We start from the raw sequence: 23,502 nt of genomic DNA, 5'->3' as shown, positions 1-23,502 counted from the left end.
TCAAATGTGACATCCTACAACTTTGAACAATTAAGGGGGGGGGGGAATATCTGTGCAAGAAGTAGGTCTTCCAATGCTCATGAAAGAAGAAAAACCTAAGTTTGACCATAAAATCTTGATGACTAGATGACCCCACGGTAACAGGTTTCTTGATTAAAAAAAAAAAAAGAAAAAAATAAGAAAAAAAATCAGATTTGTGTCAAATTTTAGATTTGAGTTCTTGAATACAACTGCTCTTTCCAGCAGAAGTGTTTTGTTTATTTTTAAAAAAATAAACAATCTGGGATTTAGCCTTCTTAAATAAAGTATTTAGAAATAATGATAAATTTACTTTACAGTTTACCAAATCAACCTAATGAATTATTTACAAGAAAATCTCAGGAGGAGTGAAAATTATTAAGATTTTAGCAAACAGCTATAAGTCATGAAGAATTATGAAAATTTACCTGGGTAAGAGTACAGCCAGAAAAAGTCCCATAAAACTACTAAGTGAAAAGTATTGTCATTTCTTGAAACAAAAAGGGATATTAATAAGTTCTGTTACAGAATAAATTTACTGTGCTTCCAGAAACTGCAAAGTAAATCCAAACACTGTTGAAAGACGACTACTGATACGAAACATGAGGCTACTGTCTTCTCAGCAAAAATTCAAAATTTGAGGTAACGAATTTGCAACTAGGTCTAAAATAAGTAGTTCCAGAGCCATGAAGAGTCAAGATTGTGAATGGTCATAACTGCAATGTAAAAAGTGCTGTTTCTTAAAATAACAACACTGTTAACCCTAAACAGTCTTTTCAACAAATCTACTCAGTACACTTGCATCTCGCTTTACAAAATAATAATCGAAAAATAGACCTCAGAGTGAAGTTGCTACAAAAGTAACTTGCACTTAAGTTGCATGGTGTACCCTTGACTGAGTTTTGGGCAAAGATCTGAAATGAACTAGAGGATAAAAAGCACAGTTTAACTGTATTGTACCTGTACTAGCATAGCTGCTTGAGAAAAGTTTACAGGAATTTGAAAGAAAAGTTGCTTAATACTGGCTTATCAGATGGAAGAACTATATAAACGTTTTTCAAGGATATTGCAATTAACACTACTTTTTAGTGAATCTAGGTTAAGAATCATTCTCTGGGATGCTAAACTCAAGAAATAGATGATTCACATGAAAGTAAAGTGAGGATCCATCAGGCAACACATTCAACTATTTAACTAGCAAATGTCCTAGAAACTATGGCTAAAGCACTGTGGAAATTTTAAGAAATTACTACACAGAAGGAGGGAAAGAAAAAGAAAGTTCAGTGGTTTCTGTACTGCTGTGATGGTAGTTAACTACAAATGCACTCTGAAGACTAATCTCTACAGAAGGTGGAAGTATGAGATCTGCCTGGCTCTAAGTTCTACTGACCTTGTAAAAGAAGAAGCTGTTCCTCGCACAAGGTCCTTTAGCTGCAATTATACAACAGTTCTGCCCTCAAAGAGGAGCTTGGGAGATCAGGACCGGAGGGCAGAAACAGAAAAGCGAGAAACTAGAAACCAGTCACTAAGCATTAGCTTATCTATAAAATCCATTTATGTGCTCTCTGCCTCCAGAAAAGACATAAAAATTCAAGTTATCTTAACCCCCAATGAAACTCAAGGACTATTTTACTAATTCAGCAGTCTTTTGGAAGCCACCTTTCTCTGTCTTCTAGTTTAATGTAAAAGGACTCTGCTAAACTCCATTTGCATTTACATTCCAGATTTGCTCCAATAATAAACATTCATGTTATTTCCATAGATCTTCCGATAATGCTGTAACATTTTCATATGTGTGAGTCCTAATTTTCAGGAAGAATACATAAACCAGAGTCTGCACATCCACACAGAAGCAGAGAGTAATTTACTTGTTAAGAGACTGTTAAGAGATAATACCAAATAATGTATTAGATATACTTCCTTCATATTATTATCATTGCCTTAATTATTAAAGCAAATAATTAAAGAAGTATTATCTGATTTGTGTTCTGTGCTTTTAAATTCCAAATATGTTTGTAAAATGAAGTAAGAATGATTAAGAATGAGAGTAGGACAACGTAAGTTATTTTCAGCCTTTTTTAGTATGTAATCTTACGTTTATTTGTCCTATACCACAGGGTATATTCTAACCTGTAGAATAAAATTTCTTGACTGAAATTTTTTCCATGCCTAGTTAGGAATCTGAAATCTATACACTTTGACAACATTTGTATGATTCAGAGCATCCTATGTGATATATTCTAATGGTTGAAGGCCTTCACGAGGTATAAACTTCTGAAGAACACTGTATTTCTAGTCAGTGAAATAATAAGGAGCAGAAAAGCTCTCATAGTTAAAATAATTTTTTAAACAAAGAATGGACAAACATCTCACTGAGAAGAAAGGTAGAATCTAAAATGGGAAGGTATTTTCAAAGTTTCATACATTTAGAATGCATTTCACAACAAAGGTTATTTCCAAATTAAAAGTCTTTTCCTGTCAAATTCTGAGAAATAATGTGGGCAAGGACACAAAAGCATTCCATAGCTTTATTAACGACAATGCTCACTGATCTGTGAATAACCTGAAAAAAATGAAGATTATTGAGTTACTTTACCAATCTATCCATCCATCACTAGTGAACAGGTCTCAGAATGATGGATTATCTCACTTCCCTGATGTTTATCTCAAGAAAGAGTTTCTCCTTAGAGGGAAAAACAAACAACTGATCCTACAAACACTAATGCTAACTATGCTTGCCCATTTTGCATTTATCTGCCAAGAAAGTGAATATATTAAGTTTGTCTTTAAAAGCCAAACTACATCAGAAGTTTTATTATTTCACTGAAATGCAAGTGAAAACAATTAAGAAGAAAGCAGCATTGCAGCTACTCTTACTATTCAGTATTTTAGTAAAGACCAAGTGATACTGACAAGTTGTCAGTAATTTCAAAATAGATTTTCAGGTACAAAGAAATGGAATAATCTTAAGTCATAAGAGATATATAAATATGAAAATTATATGTTTTGGAATACAGGACTGAACTCATATCTCAGATACAGCCTATGTTTTTAAAATCACCTGTGATTCCTTCACACTTGCTTAGAACTGCACACGTGCCAAGACTCAAATCTGTCATATCTGATCATCACAAGGAATTAACATTGTTTGTATTTCCATTAATATGCCAAATCATTCAATTAACATACAGAAAAGTTACGCATATTTGCTTACATGTAGAAACATGATACTCATTTACAGATTCAAATGAAGAAGATGTTACACTAAATTTTTAATGTATCAATTCTAAATGCTTATTTATTAGTCTGGTTTCCTGAAGTCCAGTCTTGATTTCAGAACACTAAAACCTTCCTAGAGATTGTAACAGGGACATAATTGGAAATGTTAAAGTACCTGAGACTACCTCAGAAGCTTCGACATTTGTAGCAGGTAATAGCTCAAATGTAAGGGTAGAAACTGATTATTCATTTCTGAAAGATATACAGGAACCTTCCAAATCAATCACACAATCCTTCATATCTCAGCCTGGACTCTTAATCTTCATGTAAATATAAGGATTGAAAGAGATGAACCATCTTAATCAGATCTTTCCTCCATCACAAAATTACTGTCACTGGTACTGACACAAAAATGACTAATTTCAGCTAGAATCAGTAACAACTACTTAAAAAAGGTTACACTGTCCACCAAATACATACACAAAGTAAAAGTTCAAAGCCTATATATAGGAAATGCAAGTCATTAACTGACTACCTATAAAAGTCAGTGAATCACTAATTCCTATGGCAAAGCAGCTGAACACATTCTAGTACTTCAGCACCTATTACCACAACCACATCTGTCAATTCTTGGATGACTCGTAAAGAAAAAAGACATGATGTGTCACCTCCTAGAACCTTTATGAGATGGCAGAGAGCGTACAGTCTCCAATTCCCTCAAAAACTCCAAATGGGAAAAAACTGCACTACTACTTCTCAAAAAGTCTCATTTCCATTTGGATTTCATATTCACAAGAATCCAGAAAAAAGAATCTGAAACCAAACTGAAGAGAAACTATGCACAGTCTCCCCCAAAATTCAGTGTGTTCACAAAGCAAGCACTGAGAAAAATAACGTAAGTGAGGTTGCAAGCTACAACTGACTTCTCAGCTGTCATTCATTAAACAACATTGGTCATGGGTGAAGAGAATCACAACTGAAAGCTTCCAGAAAGACTTCCTCTCAAAGGAAAACTGAAAATAAAAGGCATATTTCACTGCAGTGAACTGTAAAAGTGAACTATATGAAACAGTATTTGTAAAATAGCACTTCCAAACACTCCTCAAAACCATAAAAAACACAGAAAGTTTTTGCTTCTGAAAAACCAGATGGAAAGAGATTCCAAGTTACAAAAGATTAATTTCATGCAACATGCAAAAGCAAGTATGTCCTCATATTTGACAACTATTTCAGATTTTTAAGTCAAATATCTTTTTTTTCCCAGTTACAAAGGAAAATTTGGAAACTGACTATTTTAATATTAACCTCCTACATCAGAAAATATTTGGGCTATTTCCTAATGTTTTCTAAAACCAGAAAAAAACCATCACAATCACACTAAGTATTCTAAATGTTGTATCACTGAGACTTTACAGTTTACAGTGATGCCCAATTATAGTTTTTCTTCAGTGACATTGTTCCAACAAAATGAAAGCTGTATTACAGATTTGTAACAAACATGTTAACAGCAAACTGCAAAACATATATTGATTTCCCTAGCTGCCTTACATATTAAAGTTTTGGCATCTTATGTTGACCATATCAAATGTAAATGCTTGCTTTGCTTTTCCTTAAGAATGAGATATTACTATATTTATTTTTACTAAGCATAATAATACTACTATTTCATTAGAAAGGAAGAGACGTAACAGTTTCATACCAAGAAGTTTGAACCAAAGGAAGCTGTTATACAGGCCAGTAAAGTTTTGCTGCTTGTCAGCTCGGAATAGCATGAGGCTTCCAACGACCTTCCTTGTACCACGAATCCAATTTATGGAGATAGAAATCTCACATCTGTACCTCGACATATTGGGAGGTACATTACAGTGATATAAAAGTTTAATTTTCTCTCCTAAACCATACCTGTTTAAACCAATAAAGAACTAACACCGCTTTTACTCACTCAAGTGTCGTCAGTAGTTATAAAACGTTGTACTGTTTATGCAGAATTCATTTAGAATGCAAGGATGTGACTTACAAATGTCTTTGACTCATTCACATAAATATGCATGCATGCCATTTATAACAGTAGCCTTGATGAGAACACACAGTGTAACTGGCTGCAAGAAACGCTTAAGAGGTTTACATTAAAACAGAATATAGAACGGTGGTTAGAAATCACAGAACAGGTGACACCTTACTCTGATAACCTGGTGATAAAAACTGTAGGGTATGATGTATAGGTTGTGCCGTTACCACTTTACTATACAGTCTGAACAGTATTCGGATACTGCTCAGTTTTAGGAAGACATAACACCAAGGCAGACCACATATAAAAATTGTGATTAATCTAAAAAAAAATTGTGATTGTCTTCTAAATTGTTCACTTAAAAACAAAGACATTTAGACTTTATTGTGTATTAGAATGTTTGTAATACAAACCTTTTGAAAGTGTAATTACTTCTTGGTTTGACAGAGTAATTTGCTTCAACTATTAAAATACTGTCCTTATTGTAGGACTTTACAATCAATCAATTTAGCAAAAAAACTCTAAACCGCAGCAATCAATGGACATAAATAGAAAGTTCAGGCCATCTGAAGAATTCCTGTGATCACAGAATGATTTTCTGATAAGAATATTTATAAGACTTCTAGACACCACTATTGCTAACTCTTGAAATATATTGCTGTTACAGATCAGAAAATTGCATGTGCTGGCTATTAAACAAAATAAAGCCAAAGGGCTTTCAAGAATGCAAGAAAAATTATATTGAGAAAAACCTACAGTGGAAAAAAAATGTAACTAAAATTCTAATTTCAGTTTTTAATTATTAAATTTACTTTTTTCCCAGGTATTTGAATCCAAAGAAGGTCAAACCGCAAAACTTGTACTACTATAATGGCTCTGATAATACTCTGATTTATTAATCTGTTGGTCATGCACAGATAACTGGTCCCATATGAAGTCCTATAAAGACAGAAAGACATCCATAAACCCTACGAACACAAGTTCTATTGCATGACTGCGTCCAGAGTACTTACCTGAAAACAATTCTTGTTTACAAATTGTCTGTCCAAGCACCTAATTATGTAGGTCCAATTTTTTTTAAAATCTCCATACAAATAAATTTTAAGGTACAGATGAAAGGCTACTGACAAAAGATTTTACCAAATAACATTTCTATTCAATGTAGTACAGAACAACACCTAGTTGTGTAATGAACTAATGGAAACATTAGGTGATCTACGTATATACATCATATAGGACAATTCCATGTGGCCTTCATTAGTTGCTAAGGCCAAACAAGACCTGCCACAATACAGCCAGCTGCTGGTGCCAACAAGCTACTTTATAGATACCTTCCATGAACGATGATAATTATTCCAGAATGTTTCTATCAGCATATAATTGCATCCATCCTATATAGTGCCAACTAGGCTTAAGCTGCTACGGCCATTCTTCTAGCAGTAATTTAAGTACTGTTATAGAGAAGAAAAACAGAATCTATCACACAGACAAGACGGGAAGATAATGTCCAATACCATGCTGTAAACCAGAATTTCTTAATAGTAGCACACATGTAAAAAACAGAACTTGTCCACCAACAAGGAACAAAGCAGGTAACACTTGGCACTGATATTTAAATGAATGATATACAAATACATCACTGAGACAACAAAATGGCCTCACCATGCAATACTGCTTTTTTTAAATAGAGCTAATGTTTACTTCAGACCTACAGGTTACCACATTAAAAACCCACATAGAGCAGATGGAAAGGCTGCTTGCCAGCAAAAGAAAGATTAAAAAAAAAAACCCCTCAGCCTTTTAAAAGCCAGTTGAACTGTTGGAAACAACTGAAAATTAAAACCACCCACCCCCTGCACATGTATTCTTGATGGTCCCCAAAAGCATTCATCAACAGCTCCTCTGCTAGAACTACGATCCCCAGCACACCTCAGGAGTCAGGCTAAAGACTACATTATCATTGCCCACAGTTCAAGTAAAGGGGTCGAAGTGGATGTTGCTTTATCCTGGAATCAAGAGCGTTTTTTTGTTTTAATTATTTTCTAGGGCTCAAGTAGTAGAGAACATATGGCTGCTGTTGAAGATGTTAGAATATAAAACTGCAGTCTGTATGTAACTCAGTGTAACAGGGCTTCACGATACCTTTCCTGCTGTTCAAGTCACAGGTGGAAGCTTGTGGTCTATACAGATCTACAAAATGATGCTGAGAGAGTAAGGACATGATTTCACATCAGTTGCCCTGTTTGTATAAGTCTGTGATGTAACAAAGGTGAAAGAATGAAATAATTTTTTTTTATTTAATAATAAACTGGACACATGGAACAATTTTGCTTCTTTCAGAAAAATCCAGTTTATTATTAAATATCTACCTATGAATGGTAGATGCACTCTTAGCATTACTTAACAAATTGAAAACATGTATCTTCCTGTAACTTTGGGAAGACTAAACCACAAGTTTTCTCAACCTACCAAAATGTCCAGTCATCCTTTTGGACACACATTGCTCCAAATCTCTGTCAGTTTTAAAAAGCGCTAGCTACATATGAGTTAAATTATCTCTTTCTCATTTCTTAGTACTTGTTACGATAGGCAACCACCACAACACCCAGCTATTACAAGTTGCATTTGTAATACAAAGAAAATTGTTTCAAAGTATGAGAGTAGCATAATTTCCAACATATTTTTTTTCTTTTTTCCTTTTTTGGGGGGGTGAGGGGGGAGGGGAATTTCATAGACAATGAAAATGTAAAGCAAATAAAACCAACAAGAAATTATTAACAGGATGATTCCTACTGAATGGTATCTATTAGCATTAGGTTACCAAGGATTTCCTTTTTGGAAAATACATATTAGGAAAGTGAAGCTTACCTGCAGAAGCACTGTGGGATCTCTCCTTGACCATACAGAGGAAACAAAAATGGTGTATTGCCATAGCGGCCAAGGCACTGAAGAAATTTTTTTGTTGCCTGAAGACCTTCAAGAGTGCTGCAATCAGTCTCTGAAACCATTGCAATAGAGTGAAGAATGAAGTGCTGCAAGCTGGGTGTTAACTTCCGTGTTCTTAAGAACTGAGCAAATGTACTGTTCTCGTAGTCTGAGGAAAAAGTAAATTTAGGTAAAAGGTATAGTTTAACATTTGTATTTTCTCATATGCTTCAACTTAAACAAGTACTTTTGTATTTAAATAAACAAAAGCAATTGATTTTTTCAACAAACATCTTGCTGAAAATGGATAATCCAAGTAAATAAAAGTTAAAAATTTTACTCCCAGAAAGTGAGTTCAGAAGACATGAAGACAGAAATATCGCTCCATTAAAATATTTCATAATAATGCAAAACCACTGTATAGGTCTCCAACAGTTTAGAAAGCAACCTCTAAATATGGCTTCATCTATTCATTATGTTAGACTTGATCTAAACCCATTTCTTAATCATGTGAGAAGTAAGCAACTGTGGACAAAAATCCACTGAAGTGCCTTGGGACACCGTTTCCTGTAAATTACCCAAAATACTATACCTGAATGACACCCATTCAAGAATAGTACTGCTGAACTCATACTGATATGGTTAGAGTGTATATTTATGTGCAGAGAAGCCATTCGCATAGTGTCTTAATCCAAAGATGAGAAGGCGCAATATTTATTTCAAAATGATGACTTGCAACAAACAAGTATGCATGAGACACAAAGAAGACAGGGATGAGGAAGCATATCTCCCCTTTAAATTAATACTACTGCTGACACATTTTGAAATTCAAAGAAACACAAGTCTTTCAGGAGATGTTTAACGCCAATGTTGCACGTCACTGATACACCTCTGAAAAAACTTTAGTTAATAACTAAATGAATTTCTTTTTCCAGGAGAAGACTGTATTTAAGCAATAGCATACTTTCATACTATTCAGAAATTTGCTCTTCAGCTTACTTCAGTCATGGATAAATTCACAGGTAATTCAGAAACACTTCCATCAATGCTGAAACTAGTATTATCAAGCAATATATTCTGTTCAAGATTCAGCCACTGTTTTATTACAAAGGTACCTTACTACCCTTTGTACAGCCATGCAGCAAGTCATAAAATGACAGGGTTTTTTTGTCTTATCGTTCTAAAAAAATTACCAAGTTTTTCCTCACTTCAGACTTCTTACATAACTCCAAATTTTACCGAAAAAAAGCTTTAAAAAAAATTCTTCACTATCATGAACTCTCCCTATTAAAAGTCCGCCTTCACACAAATGTAATGATCTCACCAAGAGCAATTTTAATCTTCTGAAGTCTTTACATCGGACTAATCTGACTCAAAATAGTCCCAATTACTTCCCAAGCTGTTTTAAAACGTAGGAACAAAATCTGTTTAACTATCTCTGGAAGTAAAATAAATCTAATGTCATTTAGGTACATGAATCAATGGATTCATTTAAAATTGATGTGGCATCTCCTTTTTTTTTTACTTAATAAATTTTCTAAATACGACCTATATTCTCACTCTGAGCACCTCAATTTCTTCCAGCAGCAGCAAACCTGAAATTACCTGTAATCTATAAACCACTTCAGTCTAATGAGTTTTCCCCCCTTCAGGATTTTCTGGAGTTCATTACACACTCTCTTTCTCCTAATCTTACCAGATCATTCTCGATATTGACCAATTCGCTCTTGAATATGTTTGAAATATTTTTTCTAATATTTGTACCTAACCGAAGGGTCTTGTTCAAGTAATTAAACCAGTATCTTAACAATTGTTTCTTTTTAACACTAGAGTCTTTCAAAAATACTGCCTAGTCAAGCTACTGTCAAGCTACAAAAGCACTGATATGCTTCAGTCTGAAACTTATGTCAATAGTTTAACTATTCCTCTTTCCTCATTATTTCTTTTTGACAGATTTTTCTTTTTTTTGCCTTCGTTTACTTTTAGACTCCAAGAACTGAGAACATCACTTCATTCTTTGTACCCTGAGGTGCATAAACCCAAAGCACCTTCCTTCTGTTAGCCAATCTTCCTCTTTGACCTGATGCTCATTATTCTTCGCACATTATGGCTCAAATCTATTCAGATTTTCTGTGATCTAAATAAGCCAAGAGTGGATAAAGGCACTCTGAACTTGCCCTCTAGAACTAAAAGGCATTAAATTACATTTACTTTCAAAGTTAAAAAAATCCATTTTCTCCATTTCTGATTTTGTGGCAACATATTGTGAAGATACATGTATTATCCAAAAAATCAGAAAAGAAAAATCATATACGTCACACCATATTAAAAAATCCCTGGGAAGGAGGAGGAAACACCTAAAAATGATAAAAACCATTTTGCAACCTTGCTGTAATATATAATTTTGTTGTTAAAGAAAAATGTAAATAATAAACGATGTGGGAACTAGAAGAGCAAGTGCTTAAGTAGAAGAATTTAACATTGAAGTGAAAAGGTCACAAAAAGGTCAAAGCATACTTTGAAAATGAATCCATAAAAACAAATTGCGTGAAAACACAGGAGAGCTATCAAAATTATGCGTAACTGAATGAACTCATAAGAAAAGAGTGTACACTGCTCAATGAAACCCCACCTTGGTATTCATCAGGGTGTTGTTCATAGTCCAAACAAAATGTCAAAAATTTCATTAGCATTCTCTTTTCCACCATAGTGAGCTGTCTGCTGTTGAAGACATCTGCTCTAGAACAAGGTACCTGGAAAATATTTTTTAATAATTTCAGATACTTTCCATATTCTAGATGTGAAAAGCATCAAGAAACACTATAGTCTGATTACCTAAAAAATATTTTAAATTACTATTTTCTGTTATCTTCGTATATATTTCTTTCCATTATTTTCTATTCTAACTATAATAAAAGTTACCAATTTTCCACAATAAAAATATTTAAAAATATTTTTCAGCCTCTTCCTCTTTTTACTTCCCTTCAATTTCACTTGCATCTCTGACTGCAGAGTTAATCAAAAGAGTTTGTACTAATTAACTGTGCCAAAATCACCTGTTGCCATTATCACACCAATGACTTCTCTTGTAAGCGGCCGACACACAAATAAAGTCTATGCTACCAATCTGAAAGCCTAAAAGCTGTGAATCTTTAAGAATGAACTGCCAAGTCGATCAAGGTCTAAATATTTGACATGAGGCAAAGATTTATGTCAATAATTTACTGAACTGCACATTCTTGTTTTAGTTTTTTTTTTAAAAAAGAAAATTTATATGTAACACATACAAATGTCTTTTCATTCCAGAAATGAAATAAAACTCAAAGTCTTAAGGAAAAATACTTGCTTATTGTTACAAAACTCTCAAGAAACCAATTTCAAGTTTCTTGACTTTAAAAAGGTGAGATTAAATAAATGCAATACAGTCTCTTACGATACCTGTTCTACTTTTCCTTCTCGAAAGGCAAGAATTCGTGTTGCATTTTTAAACTCTGCATATCTGCTAACGTTTGACTTAATCAGAAGGTCAATTAACAGACCTCGGGAGTAAAGCAACTGCACAGTGAAGAAAAAAAGAAAATCATGAGTAAAGACAAAGTGCTTAGACCATAAGAAAACAGTGATACCAACAGTATTCACTTGTAAGGTGTTTTCTGTAACTATTTACAAGTATACACAGTGAAGTAAAATCCGAATAAAAGAACATCATGATATAGTATATGCAAAATAATATTAAATTAACTGAAGCGACCATAAAATTGGAGGAGACAAAGCAGTCCACAGGAGAGAAAAGGAGGTGTCAGCCTACTGCTCATTTAGTTTTATGAGTCTGGGAGTCATAGCTTGAGACAATTTTTTGCATTGTCATCTTGGATAATTTCTTTGTATTGTATGCTATATATCCTTGAACACAGTATTTTACAACCTCCATTTCCTAATATCAGTAAAGTACACGATGCTGTCTGTGCAAGTCATCACGACTTGCCCCCTAAATTACCCGAAACGATAACGTCACATTTTCTAAATGTAAATTCCTTAAACAGCCAGTTAAGGTTTAGTCATATTGTTTTATATTAATTTATAATCTGTCCACCTTTACTCCGTCTATAAGCTACAAATGTATTATGAAATACTGAAGGGACAGAAATGTAACTATTAACTGAAGACATATGTCTCAAGTGAAAAGCACTAGAGATTAAACATGCTTAAAGTCTTGTGGCCCTGAGTAACAGAATTTGCACAATCAGACGGAATTTTCATGATAAAGATTTACTGGAACACTATCGAGGAAACTACAAGAAAGTCTGTATCCCAGTGCCAGAGAGAAACCAGTGCAAACTACTACTCTTGCCCTGATGACTACTCTTCTGTCAGAACTTCTGGAATTCATTACAATTAATACCACGTAACACACTGGCACAGAAAAAGTATAAAAAAGGATACAAAATAGTATTATCTGCTTAACCACTATACACTGACTATTGTTTTCATGATGTCATTCCAATGATGCACAAAAGAGGTATCTACGTTTAGAACAGAGACAAAACTTGAAATAATGCATTTTGTAGTGCCTCCACAAAGAATTTAATAAATTGTTGGAGAAAGTTTTTTCTTCCAACTTCCAGAGGTTTGAAAAATCTTTTCATGCAGAGTTTGAAAAATTAAGCATTCAACTTTGAAAAAACTTCCCATTGCAGAGTACACACATAGTCTAAACCATAGAAGTTAAGAAAAATTTCCATTTAACTTGAATTTGCAGGGCCATATCAGTATACTGTGAAGTACATTAAAGGTAGATTTTAGAGTTTAAACAGTATGAGAAATACATCAGACCAATAGTTTTTCTTCTAAGTAAAATGCGCACTAGTAGGGATTCAACCCAATAATAACTAATTTTAGTCAGCTTGAATGTTATGGATTAACTGTAATTAGTTTTTTCCTCCAATAAAATTTATTACAATTCAGTGCTTTAGTCCAAGTAGAGAGACAATGAGAGTTTCATAAGAAAATCTAAAACCCAGGAAGCACTCCAATAAGAAAATTATTTTTCATTTTAAAAACATCAAAGATCTGCATGCAAATTGATTTTCCTTGTTTAAAAATAGAAAATTTTTAATGGTACTATTTAAAAAGAGCAATTTTGCAGGTATTACTGAAGTGCTAAATTTCAGGAAATTTACTTTTATGGACGTATTTCTGAGCTATGCTTTATGGTCTCTTTGGTTATAAACAAACACTAAAGAGCACATATGAAATAGCTCTTGTTTGTTTTAAGGGTACTAAGTCTTGCTTACTTCTCAAGAGTGTCTTTTTTGCCTCAAAGGTACCGTGTCAGCCCTCCTCAACGTTACAGTTTTTTGAAATATTTCAGCATTTTAAGCACAGTAAATGTACTTACAGGAAGAGAGTCATTCAGTTCCTACCTTGGAAACTAAATCAATATTAAACCTTCTGCCTTCTCTAACAATTTGGGAATATGTAATTTTCTTTGGTTCTTGGGCAGAAATTTCTGAGGGTGCAGCTTCAGTTTTTCCCGATTCCAGAGTGGATTCACCTAAAGCCACACTATGAGAACTTTCATTCTCAGAGGTTATTTCTGTATCATTCCCTTCCATTGCACTTGCTGGTTCTGTGCCTGTAGCCTTTTCTGGTTCCGCACTCTCCACCTCCGGTACGGCACTCTCCACCGGTGGGCACTCTTTTTCCGATTCCTGAGCAACCCCCTCGGCACCAGAGGCTCCAAAGACAGGCAGCTTTGGCAATGCACCAGCTTCTTCAACATCTTCAGCTGAATCCTGACTGATTAAAAACACAAGGGGAAGAAGGGGGGGAGGGGGAGAGTCTTTTAAAAAGCCTTAAAAAGTTGTTTAAAGTTTTGAGTCAGTGCCAGAATGGAAACCTCAAACGTTTCTATGAAAAGCATTAGAATTTCTTTATCCTGGCCAGATCAGGTGTACCACCCACTAAAGAATTCTGGTTCTTTGACTGCAAAGCTGTAATTCAAGAGGAGTACTTTTACTGAGGAGGAAAAAACCCCACAAAATAAAAATTTGGGTTCCTATTTAACACGGACTCAAAAGATGGAATGAGCTTAAAATGAAAATCAAAACTCTCATGGTGAAACACAATACACAGCTACATAAACAGAAGAAATACAGATTTTTAAAAAAGAAACTGTAAAGCACTTTGATTAGTTTTTTTCCTATGGATTAAAAAATCCCTTTGAAATTGAAATGCACAAATGTATTAAAGTCATTACGCTCAGATATTTTAAAAACCAAACTCACTGAAGAAAACAGAAGTGCTTTATACGACTGGGACCACTTTGCATCTATTATCACAGGAAGTCCACAAGAGAAGCATGCAGTTTTGACCTGAAGTTGAAGTAAAACTTTCAGATTACTTTTTCAACTCTGACCTTGCATTCTAATTAGCTATTCAAGTAACAGCCATAGAGAATAAAGTTTCCTCATGTAGCAATGTTATTTTTACGCAAGTGTTATAAATTTGTGCATAGCAGATGAAGGCGGCCAGTCAAAGGGAGGGACATTACCACACAACATTTACTCTGTATAGCCCATCTCCTTTTCACAACACAATTCTTTAAAATTCTTCTTATAAAGCAGACCTCCACTTTTAATCTCATCTACTTTTTTATCTTGAACTTCAGTGACATCTACTTTAGAAACTAGTACTTTTGAACTTAGAATTTTAGTTTATACTACAAGCTGAGTCAAATCAATGTCATTGTAAATGAAAGGAATTCAATAATTTCACACTATCTTTTTATCTTTATACCACAAGCCATTAATGCACCGAATAAACAATTTAATCTTGGCTGAAAGCTAATGAACTATGATTTTAAAGGTGACCTGCAAATGTACAGTACAAAATTTCAATCACAGGACAGTTAAAATTCACTGAACAGCAAGGAATTATTCAGTATACATATAAAAATGTTCCCTCACATCTGTAGCCTTACAGATGGAAGCAGGGGGCAGGATTTCCATTAAAAGAGGGAACAAAACCCCTGTATCCTTTAAAAGTTGCTCCTCACTTACTAACTCCGGGAACTCACTTGGGCTCATGAAAATAAGAGTTTGGAATAAGTCTCTCAGCTTGTACAGAGCCACCAGGAAGCACTTATTCATGAATGGGGTAAAATATTGCCCTGGGAAATACAGGAACTGTTATAAGGACTAATGAAAGAAGTCTGTTTCTGTACATTAATTATGTCTTTCTGCTTCATATTGCAAGCATTAAATAACTATAAAATATCAAAGGTAGATAAGTACTTTGTCAAATATTTTTTTAAAAAAGTAATCTCTCCTAAAAATACAAATGAAAGTCAATTAAAATTTGGGGTTCTGTTTAGATTTTTGGGTTTCTTTAGGAATTTGGAACATGGTGTTTGTGAAAACTGCAAAAGCTGTTACCATGAATGCAATAACTAAGAATGAAGCTTTCATTTAACCCATCCTAAAGCTTTTTATAACACAAAAATTCAGAGGCAAGTTTTCTTTCTACCTTCTCCCAAGCTCAATGTACAATTCAATCTCATTTTAAACATACTTGATTATTACTTTTTAAATCAAAATAAAATTTGGATTCACAACACATTGTATTTTTTCCATATCACTCCGAAAAGCACTGTAACGGAAACATTATATTTACATATTTTAAATCTCTATTCATTTCCCATTAATGAATACGTAAATCTGCATGATTTGCGGCTCTACACATTTTATAATGAAAGCCTAAAACCTGTATATAATCTAAATTCATGACATCCTATAGGAACAAATATCCCTGAATAATGTAAGAACTGTCTATAAAAATGACTCAAATTGAACTTCTGTACAGACAATTCTTCTCCTAATTCAGAAAAAAAAAAATACATCTGCAGACAAATTGTTGTGTAAATTTAGAATATTATCTTCCACCATTCATCAATTAATGGTACTAACAAAGGAATATCTTAAAATGAATGTGTCTTATTAATGCCTTGTAACAGCAACCCCTTCAGATAGGTCAAATGAAAAATTGCCAACCAGCTGGTTAATTTATTCAGCACAGGTGTTCACTATTTATTTTTCAGCCATTTGCCTTTTTTCAATACAGCTTGTTGTAGACACAGTATTCTTTTCCTTTGATGGATGCACTTTGTTCTAAGGCCATTCATTTCAGATTTGCACTGTGTATATTATACTGCTACCCAGCTGTTTATTCTTTCAAAATAAATGTTTAATGGTTACTTCATAGGAGTTATAAAAGTTAAGCAAAACCAACAGAATCTAGCCAGAACGTGTAAATTGTCAGAAACACAATAATTGACTCTCTCAGGAAGTTTTAAGTTATTTTGGAAAACTTTTTCTTGGCTAGTTTTATTAATCTTACCATTCTTCCTTGTAGGTTTTGGGGTTTTTTTTTTGGTGATAATCAAGAGAGACACCATTGTAGTGCCAGGGTAAGTTAAATGCTTAAAAGTAGAATCTTCTATTTTTTCCTGACTCAAGTATAATTCTCACTTCTACAAAATGTGAAATCTTAGTGCTAGGGGACTCATTTTTGAGCCAGCCTTCAGTCAAGATCACATCTTCTTAGGAAAATCATATGCAAAGTTAAGAGACCATGAACCTTTAATCTGATTTAATACTGGTTCTGTACAATATTTATCATGGCAACAGGATTACAATTACAATATTCAAGTGATATTGCTTTAAAACAAACATAACATTTTATCTGCAATACAGCCAAGCAGCCATTACTGTGCAATATAGAACTTTGGAATATTCTAAGTCTGTGACCTTCGGATTGTATTAGTATAATTCACACCTTTGTGGGTTTTTCTTCCTACCTATGATGTTTACAGAAAGAAATACATGTTTCTATATGAATATCTGTCAATGTTTCATTTAGCTACCTACGATATTATCTAAGAGAGTCAAGGTTAAGCTTACATAACAATCCCAAAGAACCTTTCAGGAACTCAGAACAGCGTTCAGTTCAGTGCAATATCCAAAAGATAAAAATGATAAATAAATACAAAGAAGTAGTTCAGTTTTCAACTGAGACCCATACAATTTCCATTCATTATTACTATGCTTACACTCTATTCAACATTACTGCTTCACAAGGTTACTTTTAGGTGTTTCTTGATTTTCAATAACATGTCACTGTGAAAAGCTTACTTTCTGCATGACTTACATATAACAAAGTATCATATTTCTGTTTAAAAATCTAAACAAAAAATGAAATTTGTATTCTTCTGCTAATGCAGACATACCTCCACAAATACCTAACTAAAAGATACTTATACCACATATCAGTCCTAAGATGGTATACTATTCTTCATGTGCTTATGCAACAAATATTCACAGAAGTGTGTATTTCAAACAAAGCATGTATTTTTTGCATGTTGTATGTAAAGTAAGAGCTGAGTTACCTTACTTCAGAAACAGAAAGAAGGTGATGGCCCAAAAAGGCTAACTGTTATTACATTACCAGGAGCCTTTGACCACACAATTCCTTCTAAAGCATCATGGGTAAGCACAGCTTATTGAGAAAGTTAAATCCACTGAATATTAGCACAATTAAGTATTTTATGGTTACAGTACTACTGTCCATTTGTGTTCCTATTCTTGTGTACTTATTTCAATTTACATGTACTTAAGAGTTATGAGTTTAATTTTTTACTATGATAACAGCAGCTTTTAGCCATATTAAGAATAGAAAAATTTAATAGATGGCAGTGCATAACTAGCTACTACTAATAATACCTACAACCACAACACTTCTGTTTCCTACTCAGAAGGAAATTACCAACTCACAAAGTTGGCCAACAAATTATACTGCATCCAGATAAGGTCATTTAAGAGGGATCACTTAGCTTCAACGAAGTGCAAGTAATTTCAACAAAAGCACAAGGACATTAAGAACATTTTAGAGGTTATGGTTACTTTTGAGACAACATGCAATATGGTACCGTGGTGAAACGCTTGAAGCCAAAAGCACAATATGATTATTCACCTCTGAGCATATGAAATTATTTGTGTATTTCTATACTTATACTTACTCGCCAAAACAGAAATCTTCTACATGTTGAATAGTTTTATCCTTCTTGCTAAGAGAAATAACTTCTTCATTCTCAAGGATCAGTTTTCTCCAGTCTTCACATTCATCATTGATATCTGTCTTTTGCTTACAAAGAACAATTATAAAAATACATTTTGTACTGTGCTAGCTGGTCTTGAACTATAAATCTCTGTAGTCCCAAATAATTTGTTGTACCCTCTTATAGAAAAAAAAAAAAGAAAGAAAGAATAATCTTATCTGTTTTAATGTTTTTTTCTATTCAGATTTTTTGAGTTGAAAGAGTTAGAGCTGGTTACTTCATTATAGAATGCCAACATTTGTACTACATTACTAGCTCTAGTAAAATGAAAATACAGTGTTGAACAAAATACAAGTTTTAACAGAGAGTTGAATATAACTTTGAATGCAATCTACTAAAAGACAGGTTTGCCATACCCAGGTTAGTTCCAAATTTTGTGACAAAACTCTTTGAACGGAGACCATATGAAAAAAATACAGTGATTTGGGTATTATATTAATCTGTCCGCACAGGAATCTCTAAATCATATAACAGAACCCTGAGAATATTAAGTTCTGACATTGAGCAACTCCACTGATTATGCCAGAAGGTAGCACTATGTAATAAATAGACAGGAGACTGAACTGAAAAAGTTCCATCTTCTACGGACCAACAGGTTCATAATGCTTCAGTAAATAATATGAACATCCATTTGCTAATATAGTCCAAGTGCTCAATCTCCTAAATAAATATCCTCTTGAGAAGATTTCTAGTGGACTGTCATGAATTAGATAAACTTTCGTCATTGAAAAATACACTATCAACATTAATCTTTTTGTCCTGGTTACAGGACATGTCAATGGAAGGATCCAGTAACTACCTTTCTTCCAGTTAAGAAGAATCAGCTGAAAGCACACAAGAAAAACAAAGGGGACTGAAACATCAGAGTGGAGAATAATCAAACAGAAAATGGAAAAGACCAGATTATCATTTACAGAAGGTGCTAGCAAAGGAATCAAAACAAGAGCATAGTTGCTTCTACATAAATTCAAGAACCCAAAAAGTATGACTGAGCACTAGACTGTTTGGTCTCAGATACTAATATTAATAAACCAGGCATATCAGAGTCTTAGAATGCCAGGCCAGATGGTTAAGTCTTAACCAGTAATGCTGGAAACTAGAAACCTCTTTGATCTGTCAAATTACCAAAGAGAAAGAGCATTGTGGTAATTTGTCTTCTAATAAATTATGCAAACAACCAAGATTTAACGTTAAGAAACATTAAAAGAAGTAATTTAGGAAATATTTACCTGATTTTCTTTAATCCAGGACAATAATCCTGAAAAACTAAAGCTGGCCCAGTTTCCACCATAGTAATTTCTCCTGTAAAGAAAAAATAGTGAAACTTGATGGAGAGATAAAACATAGCCTTTTCAAGTTTAAAGAAAAAACAGCCAAGTTTGAGACATTCAAAATATTTTGCATGACAGATTTTACAAATGCAGAATATAAAACCTGGTATATTTCACAACTTTTCATGAGATGCAAAATTTCCGTTTTCACTCATTTGTATGCATCTCTGACCCAACAGACTATAGTCCAAAATCAAAGTATTTGGAGGGTAAAATGACTAATGCTAAGAAAAGCACATGGGATGTTTTAAGTAAAAGGAAAATATAGATAATACTGCTTCTTGGCCAAGACTGACTCTATACCTCTTACTCAAACACGTACATCACCATAGACATCTTTACTTACTGTGGAGCCAATCCAACAAGTCTGCCGGTTTGAACTGAGTTCTCAGAAAAGCTAGTTCAGGTTTTTTGCATCCGTACCACACTCTACAGTTTCAGGTTCTGGCAGGACCTAGTACCTTTGTCACGTGAGCACAGCTATACTGCTTCTGACTGAAGCTGATTTGGAAGTTAACATAATTGCATTGCATGCCACTTCTAAACTAACAGTGCTTCATGAGGTAGCTATGCAAAGGAGAGTTAAGTAAGCTGAAACTGGGTCCAGACAGCAGAAACCACATCTCTCTTATGCATTATGACAAATAAAGGAAAGTTCACACTATTATTTATCTACTGCTTACAGAACAGATAATGCTTATTATAGACTGTCACGATGCTCCCGCAAAATTCTTATTAAACTGCATATACTGTAGGTGGAGCCAAAGGAACTGATTTGTACAAAATGATCATACCTCCCTGAGTACTCTTCAGTTTATATTTACAGCCTTCTTTCTTGAAAAATATTAGTTTGTTTTAAATCACAGAAAATTAATAGTTCTGCTGTTAAAAAAAGTCTCTGCTCTCCCTTTTCAAATTTTTTCTATCAATATTTCTCTAAACATCAGTTGGATTAGCTTTTGTTATGCATACCACATCTTAAGTATTTAACAACTCTGGTAGGAAAAATAACAGAGCAATTACATTTTAAGAAATCACTAGTTCTTGCAAAATAAAAAAGTCATTTTGGGATTTAACTCTGTTTTCTGGCACTGTATGCTGGCACGTCAGAAGTGTGAAAGATATCAAAAATACCCTCCTGAATGTATATCTAATGTTATTGCATACACTAATAAAAAAAAACATTTAGGAAGATGGGTTTTGCATTTTACAGAATAATGCGAAGACTGGTAAATGAAATGAACTTAAAATCTTACCATAACCTCCTCCACTTTTAAATTGTAGAGATAAGTGTGATAAAAGTGAAAAATTAAATTCAGGTTTGATTCTACTGTTTAAGATGGGATGTTTTTGACAAGGCTTATCTGCACTGACAAAGACTTCATTAAGAGTGTCAGCCCCTTTATAGTACCAGAGGGTGATGCTCTATACCATGTTGCTTACTTAGCATATGAAGGACAGATGTCTGCTAAACAATGCCTAATTGCTCCTGACTAGAAACTGACCTAAAAAAGTCTTCCAGCTACTGCAAGGCAATAGTGAAGAACATAAATAGGACATCTTTTGCAAAGACAACAAAATCCAGCATTCACTGAATAAAGGTGGCTTCAACAACAGACAGTGGGTGGTGTTTAAGGCCACGAACTGGGAGGACTGGGTCTCTACGTTAAGAGGATGTGTGTAGCCTGCCCTGCAATCTGGTTACTCTAATCAGATGAGCTCCATCTGCAGATCTGTTACCAACCAGAAACTCCAATCATCTGTAAAAAGGAGTTCATACTTACCTCATTATGTGAATGACATGGGTGAGGCTTAAAAAGGACGGCGTAATACCAAATAGCAAAATACAAAGCAATGAGGATTAAATATATTAAATGCCTGATTCTGTTCAGATTTCAGTCTGTAAAACTGTAACTGATAGTTGCATGCAATGATAACCTCCAGCTTTGTTTTAGATGTCAATGGTGTAGGTTAATTTCTTGCTTCTTCTTAAGATTCCACTGAATGAGAAATTCAATATCCATATATTATCTGCCGCTTGTGGGATTTCCAAAAAACACGGCCATGAAGATTTATTTTAAAGGGAATCTGCTGCTTTATTTGCAAGTTTCCTTGAATATGGAATACAATCTGGCTGTCAGAGCAAGCAAGGCCATTGATCACAGAAATCACAGAAAACACCTGCCTAAAATTAGGACTAGGTTCCTTGAATCTATGCCAATATAAATTAATGCATATTTAGAATATTTAAAATCAAAACTTAAGTAAGAGAAATAAATATTATTTTCATAGAAAGTTACAGAAGTTTATTTGTGAGCTGTCAGACATCTTTAATGTAAACATTCCTCTGTCCATCAGGTAGATTTTCCTTTGAAACTGCTTTTCTTTTTAACCACCAATGATGCGAATCAATCTCTTCAACAAAGCACTCTATAATGCTGTTCTGAAGCTCAGTCAGTTTTGAGAAGACAGTGTGGCCTTTCTCAAATGGAAAACGAATCGCAGCTGTCCTTTCTTTCCTCTGGTGTCTGAGCACCTCTCCCAAGTTAGGCTATACCACCTCAAATATTAATCTTCTCTTGAAGCATCAACTTCCAGATTTTTTTCCCTCGAATTTTAATTAGTTTACCCTGCATTACATAATGAATCAGGATTGCTTAATTTTCTCATCTGAAAACACTACAGAAAGAAGGTAGACCAGACATGATTACTGATATAATGAGCAAAGTTTTTAGCAAAAATCTTGAAGAAGAATTCTAAAAAGAGCTGACTAAAGGTTTTACAATTAGGAGTCCTTTGTAACCAAATATTTTTGTCATAATTGCCCTGAAGATGAACCGAGGAATTCCTTAAACTAAGGGTCAAGATCAAAGCCTAATTAAAGATAAAATATTGTCCCAAAATCTCAAGGTCTAAGCTCCTCTCTTCTCTTGCCATATTAGCAAACTACAAAGATGGATATTCTCTCCCTTTTTTAGGGTTATAATTCAATTACCATCTAACTAAGAACATGAGATATTTTGAAGGTGTAACAGCAGTTAGAAATTAATTTTTCTACCAAGTTAGATAGAGCACAGATGTTTTCTTCTTCTACCATACATTATTTCCTAGATGATATTTGCTCAAAACTTCTCCTGTATTACCTGGATTTTCATATGAATTACAATACTGCTGCTTTTAGTTCTCATTTTTCAAATCTCCAATCTGTAGTTCAGAGCTAATGGCAGAACTGCTGAAGCCATTTCTGCAAAGTTTTGGAAACGTAGTCCAAGGACAGGTTTACCTCTGCAAAAAGCTTAATTCTCTCTTCTCCTACATGAGTTTGTATTTTTTTCTCAGTTACTAACACCAATTTTTTCTTCAAATACTTCAGTCCAGAACACTGAAATTGCAAACTGTTTCCAACTGATTGACATTCTTGAAATCCAAACTAAGAGAATATCTAACATGTCCTTTTGAAGACAGACTACAATTTGAGAAATTGAACACTTTGGAAAGCACGAGATACACAATTAAAACGTTTAAGAACAGGAAAAGTATTTCATGGACTATGTCTGTTAAGAAGATTGCCTTTCTCAGTGCCATGTCATAACGGCCATGGTCTAACAGTCAAAGCTGGTGATGTCTCAAGAAAAGCTGCTGATGCCTCCTGATTGCTCCCAAGAGCTGCCTGTATGTGTCTGTCCTGCATTTGATCTTTCAGAAAGAAGTCTCAAACCATCAGAGTAGCTGTCTTTTGCAAAGGAAGTTACTGCCACATCGATTTTAAGGATCTGAACACAAAATGACTTATGTTTCAAACCCATAAAGTTTCATGTGCTATCTAT

General features: G+C 34.0%; 1 protein-coding gene across 1 annotated transcript in view; it reads right to left on the bottom strand.

Annotated features, from left to right (window-relative positions):
• CHM (CHM Rab escort protein) overlaps nucleotides 1-23,502 on the bottom strand; it is a 73,223-nt gene that overhangs the window by 31,447 nt on the left and 18,274 nt on the right. The window contains exons 3-8 of the mRNA XM_075053648.1: nucleotides 19,574-19,646; nucleotides 18,246-18,370; nucleotides 13,594-13,969; nucleotides 11,609-11,725; nucleotides 10,803-10,923; nucleotides 8,114-8,339 (exon numbers count right to left, since the gene is read on the bottom strand). Coding sequence (XP_074909749.1) covers nucleotides 8,114-8,339; nucleotides 10,803-10,923; nucleotides 11,609-11,725; nucleotides 13,594-13,969; nucleotides 18,246-18,370; nucleotides 19,574-19,646 — 1,038 coding nt within the window. The remainder of the gene's footprint in view (nucleotides 1-8,113; nucleotides 8,340-10,802; nucleotides 10,924-11,608; nucleotides 11,726-13,593; nucleotides 13,970-18,245; nucleotides 18,371-19,573; nucleotides 19,647-23,502) is intronic.

Source organism: Buteo buteo, chromosome 22 (genome assembly GCF_964188355.1).
Source record: "Buteo buteo chromosome 22, bButBut1.hap1.1, whole genome shotgun sequence".
Taxonomy (NCBI): Eukaryota; Metazoa; Chordata; class Aves; order Accipitriformes; family Accipitridae; genus Buteo; species Buteo buteo.
Note: the sequence above shows the minus strand (reverse complement) of the source record. Positions and strands in the feature narration are given on the sequence as shown.